This window comes from Balaenoptera ricei, chromosome 1, assembly GCF_028023285.1.
Source record: "Balaenoptera ricei isolate mBalRic1 chromosome 1, mBalRic1.hap2, whole genome shotgun sequence".
Lineage (NCBI taxonomy): Eukaryota > Metazoa > Chordata > Mammalia > Artiodactyla > Balaenopteridae > Balaenoptera > Balaenoptera ricei.
In genome coordinates this window covers 107,678,719-107,694,726 of record NC_082639.1, presented here as the reverse complement: position 1 = coordinate 107,694,726, position 16,008 = coordinate 107,678,719, and the positions used below count along the sequence as shown (strand labels likewise).

General features: G+C 41.9%; 2 protein-coding genes across 5 annotated transcripts in view; one reads left to right on the top strand and one right to left on the bottom strand.

Moving 5' to 3' along the window:
• Positions 1–325: 325 nt before the first annotated feature.
• Positions 326–15,165, bottom strand: POLR3C (RNA polymerase III subunit C). 3 transcript variants are annotated; one of them, XM_059929380.1, is made up of 15 exons: positions 14,580–15,159; positions 13,407–13,573; positions 11,907–12,162; positions 11,611–11,796; positions 10,480–10,568; positions 7,329–7,433; positions 7,107–7,199; positions 5,353–5,433; positions 5,071–5,122; positions 4,656–4,716; positions 4,054–4,204; positions 3,204–3,305; positions 3,040–3,089; positions 2,460–2,609; positions 326–965 (listed from the first exon to the last, which is right to left on the bottom strand). In XM_059929380.1, the coding sequence occupies exons 2-15, from the start codon at positions 13,551–13,553 to the stop codon at positions 884–886; spliced, it is 1,605 nt and encodes a 534-aa protein (XP_059785363.1). In that variant the 5' UTR covers positions 13,554–13,573; positions 14,580–15,159; the 3' UTR covers positions 326–883. The 3 variants fall into 3 exon arrangements, with proteins under 3 accessions (XP_059785363.1, XP_059785358.1, XP_059785370.1); XM_059929375.1 differs by having other exon boundaries at positions 7,107–7,433; positions 14,580–15,165; XM_059929387.1 differs by lacking the exon at positions 7,329–7,433 and having other exon boundaries at positions 7,107–7,274; positions 14,580–15,164.
• Positions 14,784–16,008, top strand: part of RNF115 (ring finger protein 115) — a 59,345-nt gene continuing 58,120 nt past the window's right edge. Inside the window, exon 1 of one of the 2 annotated variants that reach the window (XM_059929470.1) lies at positions 14,784–15,179. In XM_059929470.1, coding sequence (XP_059785453.1) covers positions 15,078–15,179 — 102 coding nt within the window. In that variant the 5' untranslated portion in view covers positions 14,784–15,077. The remainder of the gene's footprint in view (positions 15,180–16,008) is intronic. The other variant, XM_059929478.1, reaches the window with a different exon arrangement.

Below are 16,008 nucleotides of genomic sequence, written 5' to 3'. Positions count from 1 at the left end.
AGAGATGGTATTGTATTTATCTTTGTATATTATATCTAGTATAGTGGCTGGCAATTAATTGGCGTTCAAATGTTTAATGAATTAGAACTAACATCGGTAAGGGGAAACTGAAGAGATTATAAAACAACACCTGCTTTAAATGAAACTGAAGCTGCTGGGACACATTATGTCAACTAGATTAGTCATCTATCCATGGTACTAGGAGAGAGAAGTTAGAATTGCCAGTTTTTAGGAACCATGGTGAAGAGGAAGGCAGTGATTTACTGAGTGCTTACCACATGTCAGGCATTGTGCTAAGTGTTTCACATACATAATTTCAGACGTGTTAGAAGCCCAGAGCTGGCAAATGTAACTTTAATCCATAGATTCTAGTGTGACTGCTTGGGCCAATCCACCTGCTAGCCCTGAAAATAGCTTTTATCCCCCCTCTGTGGTAGTCTTTCACATTCCCTACATTGTGTGTGTGTGTGTGTGTGTTTAAGATTACAGTTTAACAAAGTAAAGAACAGGTGTAGCCTTTTGAAAATGGAATGAACAGCTTAGGAAGAAGTTTTTCTCACTGTCAGGGATGTTCAAACAAAGCCTTAGCTGACTTCTTGGTGGGAACTGATGCATCTGATAGACGATTAATCTAGTTGATTTAAGGTTCTTTCCCCTGCCAAGATTTGATGAGGGTAGAGTATAGTGATGATTCTAAAACAGGATCAGCAAACTTAAAAAAATATGTCAAACTGTTTCTGGTGTATTCTGGGTGGTAGGGATAGAGAGAGGGTTTCAGTACAAGAATCTGGAACTTATCCTACTGCAAAGAATGCATCTAGGCACCTCCTTTATTCTTCCTTCCAATCCCCTCAGATCTTCTGAGGAAGACTCTTCTTCTGGGTCATTGTCTCTTCATGGTGCTCTCGATGTATGACTCCAGCAGGAAGATGGTTTCATCCACCTGGATCTCACAGGCATCCAACCTGAATGAAAAAGTGAAAGCATTTGCCCACACTGAACATTCATTAGCATATTTAAGATTAGAGGCTGGACTGGGTGTGGTCATGGAGAATTGCTTGGTTACCCCTGAAAGTACTGGGCGGAAAGCAAGAGAACCAATAGATCATTCCTCCCACTTACTGAGCATCTCTTATGTGCCAGGTACTGTGGAAAATGCTGAGGATTCAAAAGATAAGGCCTCTGTCCCAGGAGAAGTTACATTCTAACTTGCAATGAGGAGGAAGATAGCACATGTTAAAGGCACAGGTGTAAAAGGACCTAGTGTGTTTTAAAATAGAAGCTGAGAGTGGCTGAGGCTTAAAGTGATTAGGAATAGAAGGGAACACTTCATCAATCTGATAAAAGCCATCTATGAAAAACCCACACCTAGCATCATACTTCGTGGCGAAAGACAAAGCTTTCCCCCTGTGATCAGGAACAAGACAAGATGTCTGCTTTTACATCCATTCAACATTTTACTGGAAGTTCTAGTCTGGAAACTAGACAAGAAAAACAAATAAAAGGCATCCAGATTGAAAAGGAAGAAGTAAAGCTATTTCTAATTCACTGATGACATGATCTTATATACAGAAAAAGCTCAAAGGATCCACAAAAAACCTACCACAGCTAATAAATGAATTTAGCAAAATTATAGGATATAAAATCAAAACACAAAAATCAATTCTATTTCTATACACTAGCAATGAACAATTCAGGAATGAAATTTAAGAAAACACTAAAACAATTGCTTAGGAATAAATCTAACAAAAAAGTGCTAGACTTGAATACCGAAAACGACAAAACTCATTGAAAGAGACTAAGGAAGATCTAAGTAAATGGAAAGACCTTTCATGTTCATGGGTTGGAAGATTTAGTATCATTAAGAAAGCAATACTCTGCAGAGTGATCTACAGATTCAAAGCAATCCCTATGAAGGTCAATGGTGAGCAGTGAAAGGAATGAGGATGAAGAGATAGGCTGGTATGAGACTGTGAAAGGCCTTATATGTTACGCCAAGGAGTCTGGTCTTTATACTGCAAACAAGGAGTCAATATAGCATTTAAAGCAGAAGAGAGATATTGTCAATCACTTTAAAGATACTAACTGTGAAAGCATTATAAGAAATGGTTTGAAGCAGGAGGTGATTTGCAAAGGTCTGGGAAAGAGGTGAGGAGGGCCTGCATGGGAAGCAAGGTGAAAGGCCAGATTTGAGACACATTATTGAAGTAAAATCAGCAGCCTTGGTGAATGAGAGAGTGTGTGTGTGTGGGGGGAAGGGTGGTGAGGGAGGAGAAGCTGAATGTGTCTTCAGAGTTTTTAGCTTAGGGAAATAGGTGGATTAAATTCTGTTAATTGAGATGGGGAAGAAGAGAGTGAGTTTCGGTTTCCTCACCTTAAGTTGGAGGGGTAGCAGGATATCAAGATGGATTTGTCTGCAAGGTATTTTGAAACATACGTTTGAAGTTTATGATGCTTACTTGTTGACATTACGTTTCAGGGTCTCTAGCTGCTGGCGTTCAGGGGCTGTGATCATCTCCTCTATTTCTTGTAGCTGTGCCTCCTCTGCACCTGTAGCCTGCATAGATGCAATGATGGCTTCTACCCTCTGAGACTTTTCCAGTAGACGCCTGTCAGACAAACGCAACTCTGAGGCATGTCCTCTAGCCTTGGAGATTCTTTTATCCCATAGCCCTGGGGCATAGATCCCCCTTTTACCATGTTCCTGGTCAAAGTGGATAATGTCACTCTCTAAGGAAGGACATTTTCTACAAGCTTAATTAGAAATGTGACTTCACTCCTGAAACTCTTGCTGCCTCTCATTTGTACTTAAAGTTTGGTGCCAGTGTATACGTTGCTCATAAATTTAATCTGCAAAATTATTTCACTGGGGACATACGAGAAAAGTGTATACTAATGCATCTTTATGCCAACCTAAGCCAATAATTCAGTGCAACCAGACTGGTTATTGTCTCTGTTGGTTTCCACTTCTATAGGAAATTTCCCCACAAGCCTTTTGGCCTTGTAAAATGTAATTACTCAACTGAAAATGTTACTCACTTGTTTTCTTTGGTTTCAAATTGCCTCCTCTCTATCAAGTTGGCTACACTCTGAGGGGAGAGAAGACAAGAAATGCACACAGTTCTATTTAAGCAGCTCAGGCAAAATGGCTAAAGGGGGCATGAGGGTGAGACATCTCTGTGGATGGACTGGGGAGGAGTTACCTTGTAGCATCTGTGCAGCAACATTCGGGCAGCTGACAGGATATTCACAGTATATAAATAGAAGGTCCTGGATGGGGCATGGTCTGGCGTTTTGGGAATTTCCTATTTGTCCATAGAAAGAAAAATAAGACTTTATACTTTTCTTCAGAACTGGCAAAGTAAACACCTGTCCCGTCTGGAGCTACTCAGCCCTCTCTTTCACTTATACTTTCACTCTTCCCCAGTCATACAGCATCTGTGTTTATGGTACAATCAGCCACATGGAGGGTTGGGCTGCCCTGTTTTTTCCATTTGACTGTCAACATCCTGAGTGGGGAAGAAAGAGAAGGCACTTAACATTTACTAAGCAACTCTTATGTGCCAGGTAGATTGTACTGGATCTTTACAACAAACCATCTTGTCTCTGTTACCACCATCCATCACCATTTTGTAGATGTGAAAAAAGATGGTAGGTAATTTGCTCAGTGTAACTGGGTAAGAGGCAGAGCTGTGATTCTGACTCCAAAATCCATTCTGTTTCCTCATAGGGTATACTACACGGCTCTGCATGTAGTGATGACCCGATAGATTTAATCTACAATAAACTTAAGGCTCGAGGAAAGGACAAATCACATGCACTAGGAATTAAAGAAAAAAGGGTAGGGTGATTCTGGGGTAATTTCTTGGCTATGCCTCTTTTTTACTAGACCAGTTAAAGCTCCACAGTTATCTTTCAAGTGCTTGCTGTGTCTTTGTTAATCTTTTTTTTTTCTGTCTCAGAGCTGGATACGGTTTGTTTGGGGTTCAGAATGTTTGATTCAGGAGTTTCTCTCATCCTAGGTCAGCTCTGCTGGTTGGTGATTACTGTTACCTGGAGTGATATGAAATTTTCTGAGAGCATCTTATAAAGCATATCCTTTGCCTCCTTTGCTGGAATCATTGCAAAGTCTTCTACCTGTTTCTGCTCCAGGTGTTTCTTTTGTAAAACTAGACGGAATATTCTGGCACAGCGAGACCCAAATCTGTAAATGAATAAAGAAAGCAAATGGCATGCCGACGTAGATTAGCTTTAGCTCTTAGTCACAGATGGTGCTTGTTCGGTTTCCATGTGTGGAGCCAGGACCAGAGAGGAACAGCAATCAGAGAATTCCTTCATAACTCCACAGATTGATGACAATACTGCTAATCATAAGAGTCACCAACTGCTGACTCACTTGAATGCCTCAGTTCCTGCATTTGTAAGTAAAGGCTTTAGGAAGACTGGTTAATTGGCATCACTGGGAATTAAGCAGTAGGGAATTTAGGGTAAAGTGCTGTAGTAGATGGGATCCATAGCAGTCCAGTGGAAAATGGGGCAAGATGTGCCAAGGTGTGTCTATACTGGTTACTGACATAATGACCAAGTCACTTGTTCAAATGGGGTATGGAAAGGAAGTATCTGACCCCCAACCCCAATCAGGGTGACCCCCTTACCTCTCTTGTACGACCGACTCCAGAGTGGCTGTGGCTAGAGATCCTAGAGCCTTATGTAGGTCTTTATGTAGAGGGTTAAGGTTACTCCGTAATGTTTTGGCCTGGTCATTGTGATCTTAGTTTTATTCCTGAGTCTTTAATTTAAAACTTAAATACTATTTTGTTTTTCACACTAGTCTCATTTACGGTATGTAAGTATTTCGAAACCTTAATTAACTAAGGTGCTTAAGTCAGAGTTTTGCTTAACTAAAATTTGGTTAGTTAAAAGTCCCTTGCACTTCTTTATCATCAACGTTTTAGTTCAATTTTCCAACTTACTTAGTATACTAAATATCATCAAATCTTTTCTAAGTCACCATTCTGTTTCATAGTTCAGGCTGCCTGACTGAAAGGAAATAACCACCCATAAGGATACTGATGACATACATTCCTCCACCACTGTCGCCAGACTTTCCAACAAACTCAAGCTATTAAAAAAAAAGAAAAAAAAGAGAGCGTGTGTTATCTGAATGGAAAGTCCAGTGATCCTGTTTCCAAAAGAGCAAATCTGGCCAAGAGTCTGCAGCAGGAAGCCCTCCTATCAGATGATGGTAGAGAAATTGTCTGAGCTGGCTAGGTAGAGAATGAGGCTACAGAAGACTGATAGCAGGCAAAAATTAATAGTAAATACAACAGAAAAAAGAAAGAAAAGACTTACTGGATCATCTGCCAGCAGAGTGAGATACTGATCAAGAACTTGCTTAGAGATGTTATAGCCAACAGGTAGGGATCTGAAAATCTATGGAGCAAAAGAAACAATGAAAATGGGTCTGGGAACTTAGAATTGCTGACATTGCTGAAATAAAGATATTCTAATTTTAGATATCACAAGTATAAAAATGTCCAAAAACACAGCAGCATTGTTGGTAAGAGTAAAAAACTAGAAACAATTCGCATGTCCAGTAATAAGGAATTCATTAAAATAAAGTACAGCATGGCCATTAAGTGGAATATGATATGGCCATTATAAAGAATGAGGCAGATCTAAAAATACTGACATGAAAAGAAAGTTTACATACACGGTCATATGAAAGAAGCAAGTTTAGAACAGTACATAGAGTATAACCCTATTTTTTTCTGTTGTTAAAAGATATATATATATATCTACATTTATGTGAGACTATACGTATAAAAAAGTCTGAATAAAGATATGTACCAAACTACTGACAAGGATCTCTGGGGCTGGGATTATGCAAAACTATATATTTATTTAAACTGGGGTACGTTACATACAAGAAGCACAGATCTTAAGGGTACAGTTTGATGAGTATTGACAATTGTATATACCCACGTGACTACCATCTGCAAGATATAGAACATGCCTGGCATTCCTGAAAGTTTGGGGAACTACAACTTTAAAAAACTTATACATTTCCATGCTGTTTGAATACAGGTCATGTAATTACTTTTGTCATCAGAAAAAAACTTGTATTTATATTTTGTTATATAGTAAGTTAAAAAAAATTTTAATAATATAAAAATATAATAACTATATTTAATGTGGATGAATATTAGTATAATTACAAAACAAAACATTAGTATAATTACAAATAAAACATTTGAAATATTGAATATTAATTTTTCAAACAAAACTTAATAAACAAAGCATTTAAAACAAATTTAAAATATACAAAATATATTGAAAAAAACAAATATAAGGGGCCAAATAATGTCCTGAGCACCAAGGCTCAGATTCCAAACAGTGGATTCTTGGAATAATTAAGAATAACTTATACTATATATATATACAATGAAATACTACTCAGTCATGGATGGACCTTGAGATTATCATACTAAATGAAGTCAGAAAGACAAATACCATACGGTATCACTTATATGTGGAATCTAAAATATGACACAAATGAACTTATCTACAAAATAGAAACAGACTCATAGACATAGAGAACAGACTTATGGTTGCCAAGGGGTAGGTGGGTGGGGGAGGAATGGATTGGGAGTTTGGGATTAGCAGATGCAAACTATTATATATAGAATGGATAAACAACAAGGTCCTACTGTATAGCACATGGAACTATATTCAATATCCTGTGATAAACCATAATGGAAAAGAATATGCAAAAGAATGTATATATGTATAACTGAATCACTTTGCTATACAGCAGAAATTAACACAACATTGTAAATCAACTATACTTCAATAAAATAAATTAAAAATAAAAAAAAGAATTACTTATACTTTGACTAAGGTAATGGTTTAGGTTTTTAAAGGTTGAATTCCCAAGAGACCAAATATTTCAGTACCTACCACCTGAGAATAATCCCCGTCCCACCTCAAATAGCAAAAACCCTTCCTTTCAAGGTTCAGACCTCAACCTAATCCCAGGCTCTATGTATAACAATTATTATATCCAAGAGTCTGTCAGAAAACCAGTACAAGAACATGAAGCTCACCTCGTTGGAAGACAATGGCTGGGTGAAGGGGGCACTAGAGGAAGTGGTAATCTCACTCATCCGGAGCATGGTCCGCACGATCTCGCTGCTGGTCTGGGTTTGAAAAGTGAACTGGAATTCAGAATTCACTCTGCTGTGCTGGCTCTGGCTATATGCCAATGGCCACATCTGCAAATAAGTGAATATTCCTGATAGCCACTGTCCCACCCACTTAGATATCACCTGGTCCATCCTGTTGGCAACTGCACTGACAATGCCTTGGTCACGGAAGTGCTGGTGGAATCTGTCAAGGTTGGCCTGCCAATAAATCCCATCATCTGGAATGGGCTGAGGAGGAGAAAAAGATTAGAGAGAAACATTTAGATACAATGAAGCATTTTCTAGTGAGAAGCTTGGATTTAACTGTTTGCCGTTTCTTTCCCTATATAGTAGCAACTAAATTGGTTGGAGGAAAAAACCATTCAACCATGTGGATTTAGTGCCTCCACAATGACAAATTCACAACCCGCAACTTCAAACAGATTCTTTTTGCTTACCTCGAATCTTTCTCTATTTTAACTCTTTTCCAGTATTCTCAAATCTCCCATTTGCCCCTCCCTTCTCTCTCAGCAGATGACCTTGCTTCTTATTTCAGAGAGCAAATAGAAGCCATTAGGCCAGAACTCATTCAGCGTGGTGCACACATCCCCACCACATTTCTTTATTTTTAAAAAATTTGAGCTTCTCAAAGAGTTGTTCATACCAGCTGTATCCCCATCCACAGATTTACTCAACCCATTTCCACCGTTATACTGAAATGCCAAAGTCCCTGAGGAACCTGTTGCTAAGTTCAAAGAATACTGTCCAGTACCAATCTTATTTGATCTTTCTAAAGCATATGACATGGTTGGACATTTTCTCCTTAACTCTGTGTGGCCCCTTGGAGTTTATGACACCATTCTTTCTTGGTGCTCCTTCTAACCACTCTGGCTACCCTTCCTCAGTCCCCACAGACTCCTTTTCCAGATCCTATCTATAAATACTGGTGTTCCCCAGGGTTCTGTCCACAGCCCTCTTTTCTTTTCACTCTACATATTCTACTTAGGTGATTTAATCTTCTCTCAAGGTTTCAACTGTTCCAAGTCTATTACTTAATTCTAGAACTCTCTATTAAGCTCCAGGTGCATAGACTCAACTGCCTACTTCCACCTGTGCCTTAAAACTGTTCTTTTAAGTTTTCAGCTAACTACACTACAACTCAGTTTCTTAAGCTAGAAACTTGAATATCATCCCTAACCCCTTGCTCTCCTTCATCTACTATCCAATTACCCAGTTCTATCTATTCTTTTTTTAAAATTTATTTTATTTATTTATTTTTGGCTGTGTTGGGTCTTTGTTGCTGCAAGCGGGCTTTCTCTAGTTGTGGTGAGCGGGAGCTACTCTTCGTTGCAGAGCACGGGCTCTAAGCGTGCGGGCTTCAGTAGTTGTGGCTCGTGGGCTGTAGAGCGCAGGCTCAGTAGTTGTGGTGCATGGGCTTATTTGCTCCGTGGCATGTGAGATCTTCCAGGACCAGGGCTTGAACCCATGTCCCCTGCATTGGCAGGTGGATTCTTAACCACTGCGCCACCAGGGAAGCCCCCTATCTATTCTTTATATTAACCAGAAGTCTACTTTTCTTTATCCTGACTGTCATTACCTTATTTCAGGCTCTAATCTTGACTCACCTGGATTACTACAGTAGCCTCCTAACTGGTTTTCATTTTTCTTTTTCATATAGTGGACACTATAAAAAAGGGTAACTGGGTTTTCTGCATTTAATCTTGTTCCTTTTGCATCATTCTCCCCATTTCTCATAGAGCAGTGCTTTTTTTTACCTTTTGGGCTCACAGTTCCCCTGAAGAATCTGAAGAAAGCTATGGAGTGCTCTATAGAAAAATGCACATAGTACAGGTGGACTCTCTGAAATGCATCCATGGAGTTGTACAAGTTATAAACCACTGTACTATAGTAATATTTCTAAAATGTAAATCTAGCCACTTCATTCACCTGCCTAAAGTTCATCAATGGCTCCCCATTGTCTTCACGATGAAGTCCAAATTTCTTAGTTAGTCAATCAAGAAATATTTATTGATGTCTTGTGAGTATTCCAGGTGCCAGGGACAAGATACTGTCCTTGAAGAGTTTATAGTCTATTGGGAGTACAGAGACAAACACTTGTACAAATAACAAGTAATTTCAGCTACTTAGAAATGCTGTGAAGATGAAATGGGAAAATGTGGTAGAGACTGGAGTAGAGGGTGGGCAATGGTGCTTGAGCTCTAAGAAAGTAGCATTTGACCTGAGATCGGAATGATGAAAAAGAGGCAACTACATGAAGATCTGACGGAAAAGCATTTGAAGCAGAAGAAATCCTAAGGGCGAAAGCCTGAATACTAGAAAGAGTATGATACATTTGAGGGACGGAAAAAAAGATAGAAGCTGGAACATAGTGAATGACAGAGTAGGAAGAGCTGAGGTTGGAGAGCCTTGTCTCCAGCAGATCATGTAAAGACCCAGCTCATGTAAGGCTTCATAATCCATAGTAAAGAACTGGATTTCTTCTAAGAGTCATGGGAAGCTATTAAAGGAGTCAAAAATCAGTGATGTGTTGGGATTTTTTAAAAAGAACAATTTAGAAAGTCATTTTGGCTCTTAAGTAGGTATGAATGCAGGTAGGGAGACTACTTAGGAGAGTGTTGGCAAAGCCTTGATTACAGTGATAATGGTTTGGACTAGGGTGACGGCAGTGGAAACGATAAGAAATAGTTGGATTTCAATTATTTTTAGAAATTGGGTTGACAGGTTTTACTGTGAGATCAGATGGCTCCTAGGACTTTGGCCTAAGCAAATGGTGTCCTAGGTGGTTGGCCTTGGTGGTGTCCCTAACTAAGATGAGGAAAGCTTAGGAGGGAGTAGATATCTGGGAGCAGGAAATCAATTACTCTGTTTTAGCCATACTACTTTTGAGATGCTTATTAGACATTTTTACAGGGATGCTGAGAAGGCATTTGAATACAAGAGCTCAGGCCTATACGTATCTTTCTAAACTCATTTATCACCACTCATCCCCATGGGTCTCTATGGTCCAGTCATACTGACCAATTTACACTTTTTCTAGGCCCTTTTTCTGCCTAATCTATTACCTCTGTCCAATGACTGAAGTAAGTTAAGCCTCAGAAGGGACACAGCAACAGAGTTCACTCTTTGTTAGTCTATCCCTGGCCAATATTTAATGAAGTTCATAATCCTACTACTTCTCAACCCAAGAACGTTTAAGCTCTTTTGGGACTTGTCATCTTAGTGCTCTTTCTGGCTTGCCTCAGGGTGAGGACTCCTAACCAAGAAGCCTCATTACCTCTTTGTTATCTGTGGTATGTTTTGGTCTCTTGGCCTTGGGCTCCCCAGTTGCATCTTCGTCAGATGATCTCCTCCTTTTACCTTTCCCTGCCAAACAAAACAGTTGCACAGTTAGGCTACATCTCATATGATAACAGGAAATGACCGAAGGTGAAAGCAGGTGTCTCTATCCCAAAGACACCTGTAGCTACCTCTAGGTTAGAGATGTTGAGGAGACTGAGGAACTACAAGAAATTCAAGTTAATGGTGAAGTCATCTGAAACTCAACAAGTTCAAAAAGAAATTCATAGTCTTTCTCCCTCAGACTGCTCCTGCTCCAATGCTTCCTTTCACAGTGAATGTTACCATCATCCTCCCACATACGCAAGCCAGACACACAGATGTCATTCTTGATTTCTGTCTTCCTCACCCCTCCTATGTCTAATTTTTCACTGGTTTGTGAAAAATTGCCCCATCCTTTCTACAGACAGAAACATATTTTAAAAATGCAAATTAGATCATGTTACTTCCTTTAAAATCCTTTAGTAGTTTTCCTTTGCTCTTAGGATAAAGAACAGGTGCTTTACGAGGTCTTGCATGATCTAGCCCCTAACTGTCTGTCTAACCTTAACTTATGGCTCTCTTTCCTTTCCTCACTGTACTTTAACTATACTGATCTTCTTTTACTTTCTCAAATTCCTATTTTTTTCCTCACTACATACTATTCCCTTTGCCAAAAATGCTTATCCTCTGTACCCCTTCACACCTTACCTCACTGGTTGGCTCCTACTTCTGCTTCAAATCTTTGTTCAAATGCCACTTTCTCAAAGAAGCATGTGCCCAAATCCCCAGGTAAATCTGGTCCCGTTATATATTTTCATAACACCCCATATTTTACCTTCATAGTACTTGTTGTAGTTTGTTAGTTATATATCCATCAGGCTATTTGATTAACGTAAGCCTCCTATACTAGACTTAAGCCCCATAAGGGCAGGGACCATAATGGTTTTTTCATCTCTTTGTACCACAGTATCTGGCATAGAGTAAATCCTTGGTAACTGCTTAATTGATTGAGTCATTCATTTAACAATCATTAAGGAAGAATCTACAATTAGGTCAAATCACAGATCTAGGGGCCAAAATTCCTTACCTATCAAGCTCAGTTTAGGAACCAGGTACATGTCCTTTTCATTGATGACAAGAGTGGGGGCAGGTGGCGGTGGCCCAGGGTCTGAATTCTCAGTGGCAGGCACCAAGGGGCAACGCTGCACGAAGTGTGTGTCTGCTAGTCGCACAAATGTGTTTGAGACCTCAGCATAGTCCATGGTCTTGCCATCTGTACGACAGGAGGAAAGAGGCAAGTGAGATGGCCTCAGATAGCTAAGGGTCCTCTCCTGCAGCCAGCCAATCTATGCTTTTGCTAACAGCTGTGGATACAGTACTGACCCTCCATAGTCTCTGTGAGCCGATCTGCTACTTTCTTCACGACAGCTGACATTGCCATTTTGCCATTCAACAGGAGCTCCTCAACAATCAGCTCTCCAGTGTCACTGTACAGTGTTTTGGCAGTATAGATGTACCGGGGATACCTAAGCATTCGCAACACCCGGCTGCACTGGGCTTCATACTCTACCACACCACGTTTGTGCACTTGATAGATCACCAGATTATGCTGGATGAGGACACAAAGGGCTTTTTTTACCTAGAGAAAACACAGAAGAAAGAGAAGAAAAATCTGAAGATGCAGCTCATTATTGCTGGCAATTTTTGTCCAACAGTTTCCTAAACATCAGGAGATGGCTGGAATCTCTGTGTGTCTTCTCTCTCTCCATTGGAATAGCTAATAAGAAGCGAATGTCAATGGAAGAAATCAGGAAGAGTCCTTGCTATGATGCTCATATTTCCTATGATCTTTATCTTTCAAAGTACAATTTACTTCCCCTCTGTTATTCTTTTTTTAAAAAAATTAATTAATTAATTTATTTATTTTTGACTGCATCTGGGTCTTCCTGCTGCATGTGGGCTTCCTCTAGTTGCGGTGAGCGGGGGCTACTCTTCGTTGCGGTGCGCGGGCTTCTCACTGCGGTGGCTTCTTTTGTTGTGGAGCACGGGCTTTAGGCTCATGGACTTCAGTGGCTGTGGCACGCGGGCTCGGCAGTTGTGGTTCGCGGGGTCTAGAGCACAAGCTCAGTAGTTGTGGCGCACGGGCTTCGTTGCTCCGCGGCATGTGGGATCTTCCCGGACCAGGGCTCGAACCCATGTCCCCGGCATTAGCAGGCAGATTCTTAACCACTGCACCACCAGGGAAGTCCCATCCCCTCTATTATTCTTTTCTTTTTTTTTTTTTCTTAAATTTTATTTATTTATTATTTATGGCTGTGTTGGGTCTTCGTTTCTGTGCGAGGGCTTTCTCTAGTTGCGGCAAGTGGGGGCCACTCTTCATCGCGGTGCGCGGGCCTCTCACTATCGCGGCCTCTCTTGTTGCGGAGCACAGGCTCCAGACGCGCAGGCTCAGTAGTTGTGGCTCACAGGCCTAGTCGCTCCGCGGCATGTGGGATCTTCCCAGACCAGGGCTTGAACCCGTGTCCCCTGCATTGGCAGGCAGATTCTCAACCACTAGCGCCACCAGGGAAGCCCAGGGAAGCCCCCCTCTATTATTCTTATTCCTTAAACATAGTACTGAAATTAATAGACTCATGAATAAATGAAGTATGGCATATGGCATAGGAGGAGCAAAGATTTGCCTCAGAAGCCACGATGAGCCACTTTGAGAAGCAGAACCCTGGGCACTATGTCTCATCATCTTTCCCCTCCCAAATAACACTATTCTGATCCTAGCACAGACTTTGCTTTCTTTTCCATTTTGTGGGGTGGGGAGTAACAATATTCAAAGGTAGGTTAAAGAAATTAATGAAATGGAAGCAAATTACTGTGATCCAAACATACCTGATCCAATGATGTTCCTGTGTCATGGGCAATAACTCTTAGTGGCTGGCTGCCAGTTCTGATTAGGTGGACTCCAATTTTTTCTACGATCTCTCCAAAATGCTCTTGCAGCAACAAAGAACACAGTTTAATTTCTGCTTGAGTCATTGTGCTGAGGAGTCTCAGAGCTAGGAAAAAAAGAAAAAGACGGTATGATGGGAAGTTTTTCTTTTATGCTGGGAGTAGAGCTGCTGAGTGTAAATTCAGGTACTTTCTGGAGAGCAGTTTAACAGTAGATATATCAAGAGCCTTAAAATCTTGCATATCTTTGACCTAATACTTTTGTTTTGGATATTCTATTCCAAGGGAATAATAAAAACATGTCACTTTAGAATACTGATATTGTGGAAACAACCTCATAAGTGATTATTTCAATAAATTATGGTATACTCATATAATGGAATACTATGCCAACATTCACAATAAAGTATAATATGTATTAGTGTAGAAAATTGTTCATTACAAAGCAAAATGTAGAGAAAAGTTCAATTACTGTGAAAATAGCCCCACACGTATGCATGGAAAAAAAGACTGGAAGACTATATATCAAGTTTATCTTTATGGGATCATGTGTGATTCTAGTTTTCCTTAAAGATCGGATGTAGATGGTTTTGCGATCTGTCACAGACCTTAGATTCTATACTTCATTGTTTGGAAGAATTAAGGCCACTATTCACAGACTATTGGAACTGAACAGGCAATGACAACTTTGAAAAATAAACTAAGAGGTAAATGAGAGCTTCTCAACAGGGTGTTTCAAATAGGGGATGAAGTATGTTGTTGGCAGGGCAGTATTTAATTCTGAAATTTCTATTCCTTGACAAAGTATACACAAAGAGAAACAGACATAGTCCACTGTATAATCACTTCCTTATTATCACAAGTGTTATCAAACACTGGTTTGTTCATTTATTTCTCCCAATTCCTCAGAAGCCAAGACTTTGCCTTTCAGTCTCACTATCCCCATCCACAGGTCTTTGGGGAAGCATCCCCAGACCCTCTGCCATCCCTGGAAAGTATTTCCAAGGAGCCCGGCTCCTGGCTCTTCACTTCTTTACCGCAGGTTCCTGTCCCGGACTGGGTCCCTGAGTCCAGAGACAGGGCCACCTCGTTCAGACCGCATTTTCCACTAACCTCTGGGTCAATGCAACATAACGCCGCCGACTTCCCCACTGCAGCTTCGTGCAGCTCCCGCTAGCCGCCCGGGCAGAGGGGGAGCCCAAGGTCCTTTCGCGCAGGAGCACGGCCACGGAGGAAGACCGGCAAAGAGGCAAAACATGTGCCGCTCTACCCCAGCGTTTCGGTGGTTTCCGGGGACGCTCTTTCTTTCTTCTCGCTGGGAGATTGGAGGACCGGCGAGGGGGTGTTTGAGGAGCCGGCGGGCGGGCCGCGGCGAGCGGACTCTCTTTCCTGCACCTCCTTGGTGCTAGGAGGCGGGCTTCGGGGTCGCTGTCTGCGCCGCCGCCTCTGTGGGCCGGGCGAACTCACGTGACGCGCGCGGGCTCTGGAGCGGCTGGCAGCACTGAGGAAGCAGCGGCGGCGACGGCAGAGGCGGCGACAGCAGCTGGGAGGTAGCGACCTGGAGAGCGACCGGCCGGCTGCCCTCTCGGACGGCCGCGGCGAAAGAGAAAAATGGCGGAGGCCTCGGCGGCCGGGGCCGGCGCGGGTGCCGCGGTTGCCGCGCACCGGTTTTTCTGCCACTTTTGCAAAGGCGAGGTCAGCCCCAAACTACCGGTAAGAGTCCTGTGTCCTCTGCGCTCGGGCATCGGCCTGAATTCCTCGTCCCGATATCCCGGAACGGGTCTTAAGCTTCCCGCCCATCCCCGACTCCCCTGACATCGGTCTCCCAAGTACTTGCTGCCTCCCGGTCGCTGGCCCCAAACCCCGGGCGTCCCGGTCCTGGCTCCGTAACTCCCTCTCGCATGCTCCACCTGCCCCTCACTCTCTCTCCCCTCTTGACCGGCCACCCCTCCATTTTTTTTTTTTTTTTTTTTTTTTTTGGTCTTTAGCAAGTTCTCTTCTGACATTCCCTCAATTTTCTTGCACTCTTCTTCACCTTGTCTCCTTCCCATGATGACCTCTCTTTTTCCCCCACTCGATACTCTTTCCGCTGTTGCTTCTCACCTTTCTCTATTTCCTTTTCCACTTTTCGCCAGCTCCTCCCCTCCCCCATCCTCACTGAAGCAAAATAGCGGATTGCTGAGGATTGTCCTTATTCGGTGTCTCTAGGGAAGAAAGGAGAAAGAAAGCACGGAAAGAAAGAGAGGGTTGGAAGGTAACTGGGATGTAGAGGGGGATTTTGCTATTCAGGGGTTTCCAGCGTTCTTGTGAAAGTGAAAACAGCCGTGTACTAATGACTTGCAGACTGCCTGCGCTCCCTATCACTGTTGAAGGAAATGGCTTTAGGAAGAAGGCAGAACATACTGTTTCAGCTTGCTTATTTTGGTTGTCATGCTGCCAGTGTCTTTAGCACCACCTGCCTTACCCACCCCTCCTCCCCCGTTCTATCTCTTCACTTAATAGGAAAGATCTAGGACAGAATGCTGGGGACCGCACCATCTGA

Coding starts and splice junctions, on each gene's coding strand:
- POLR3C (XM_059929375.1), bottom strand. CDS start 13,553: ATGACTCAAGCAGAAATTAAACTGTGTTCTTTGTTGCTGCAAGAGCAT. Junction 10,569..11,610: donor TCCTAAACTGAGCTTGATAG/GTAAGGAATTTT, acceptor TTTGTTTGGCAG/GGAAAGGTAAAAGGAGGAGA. Junction 5,123..5,352: donor CTCTGCTGGCAGATGATCCA/GTAAGTCTTTTC, acceptor TTTTTTTAATAG/CTTGAGTTTGTTGGAAAGTC.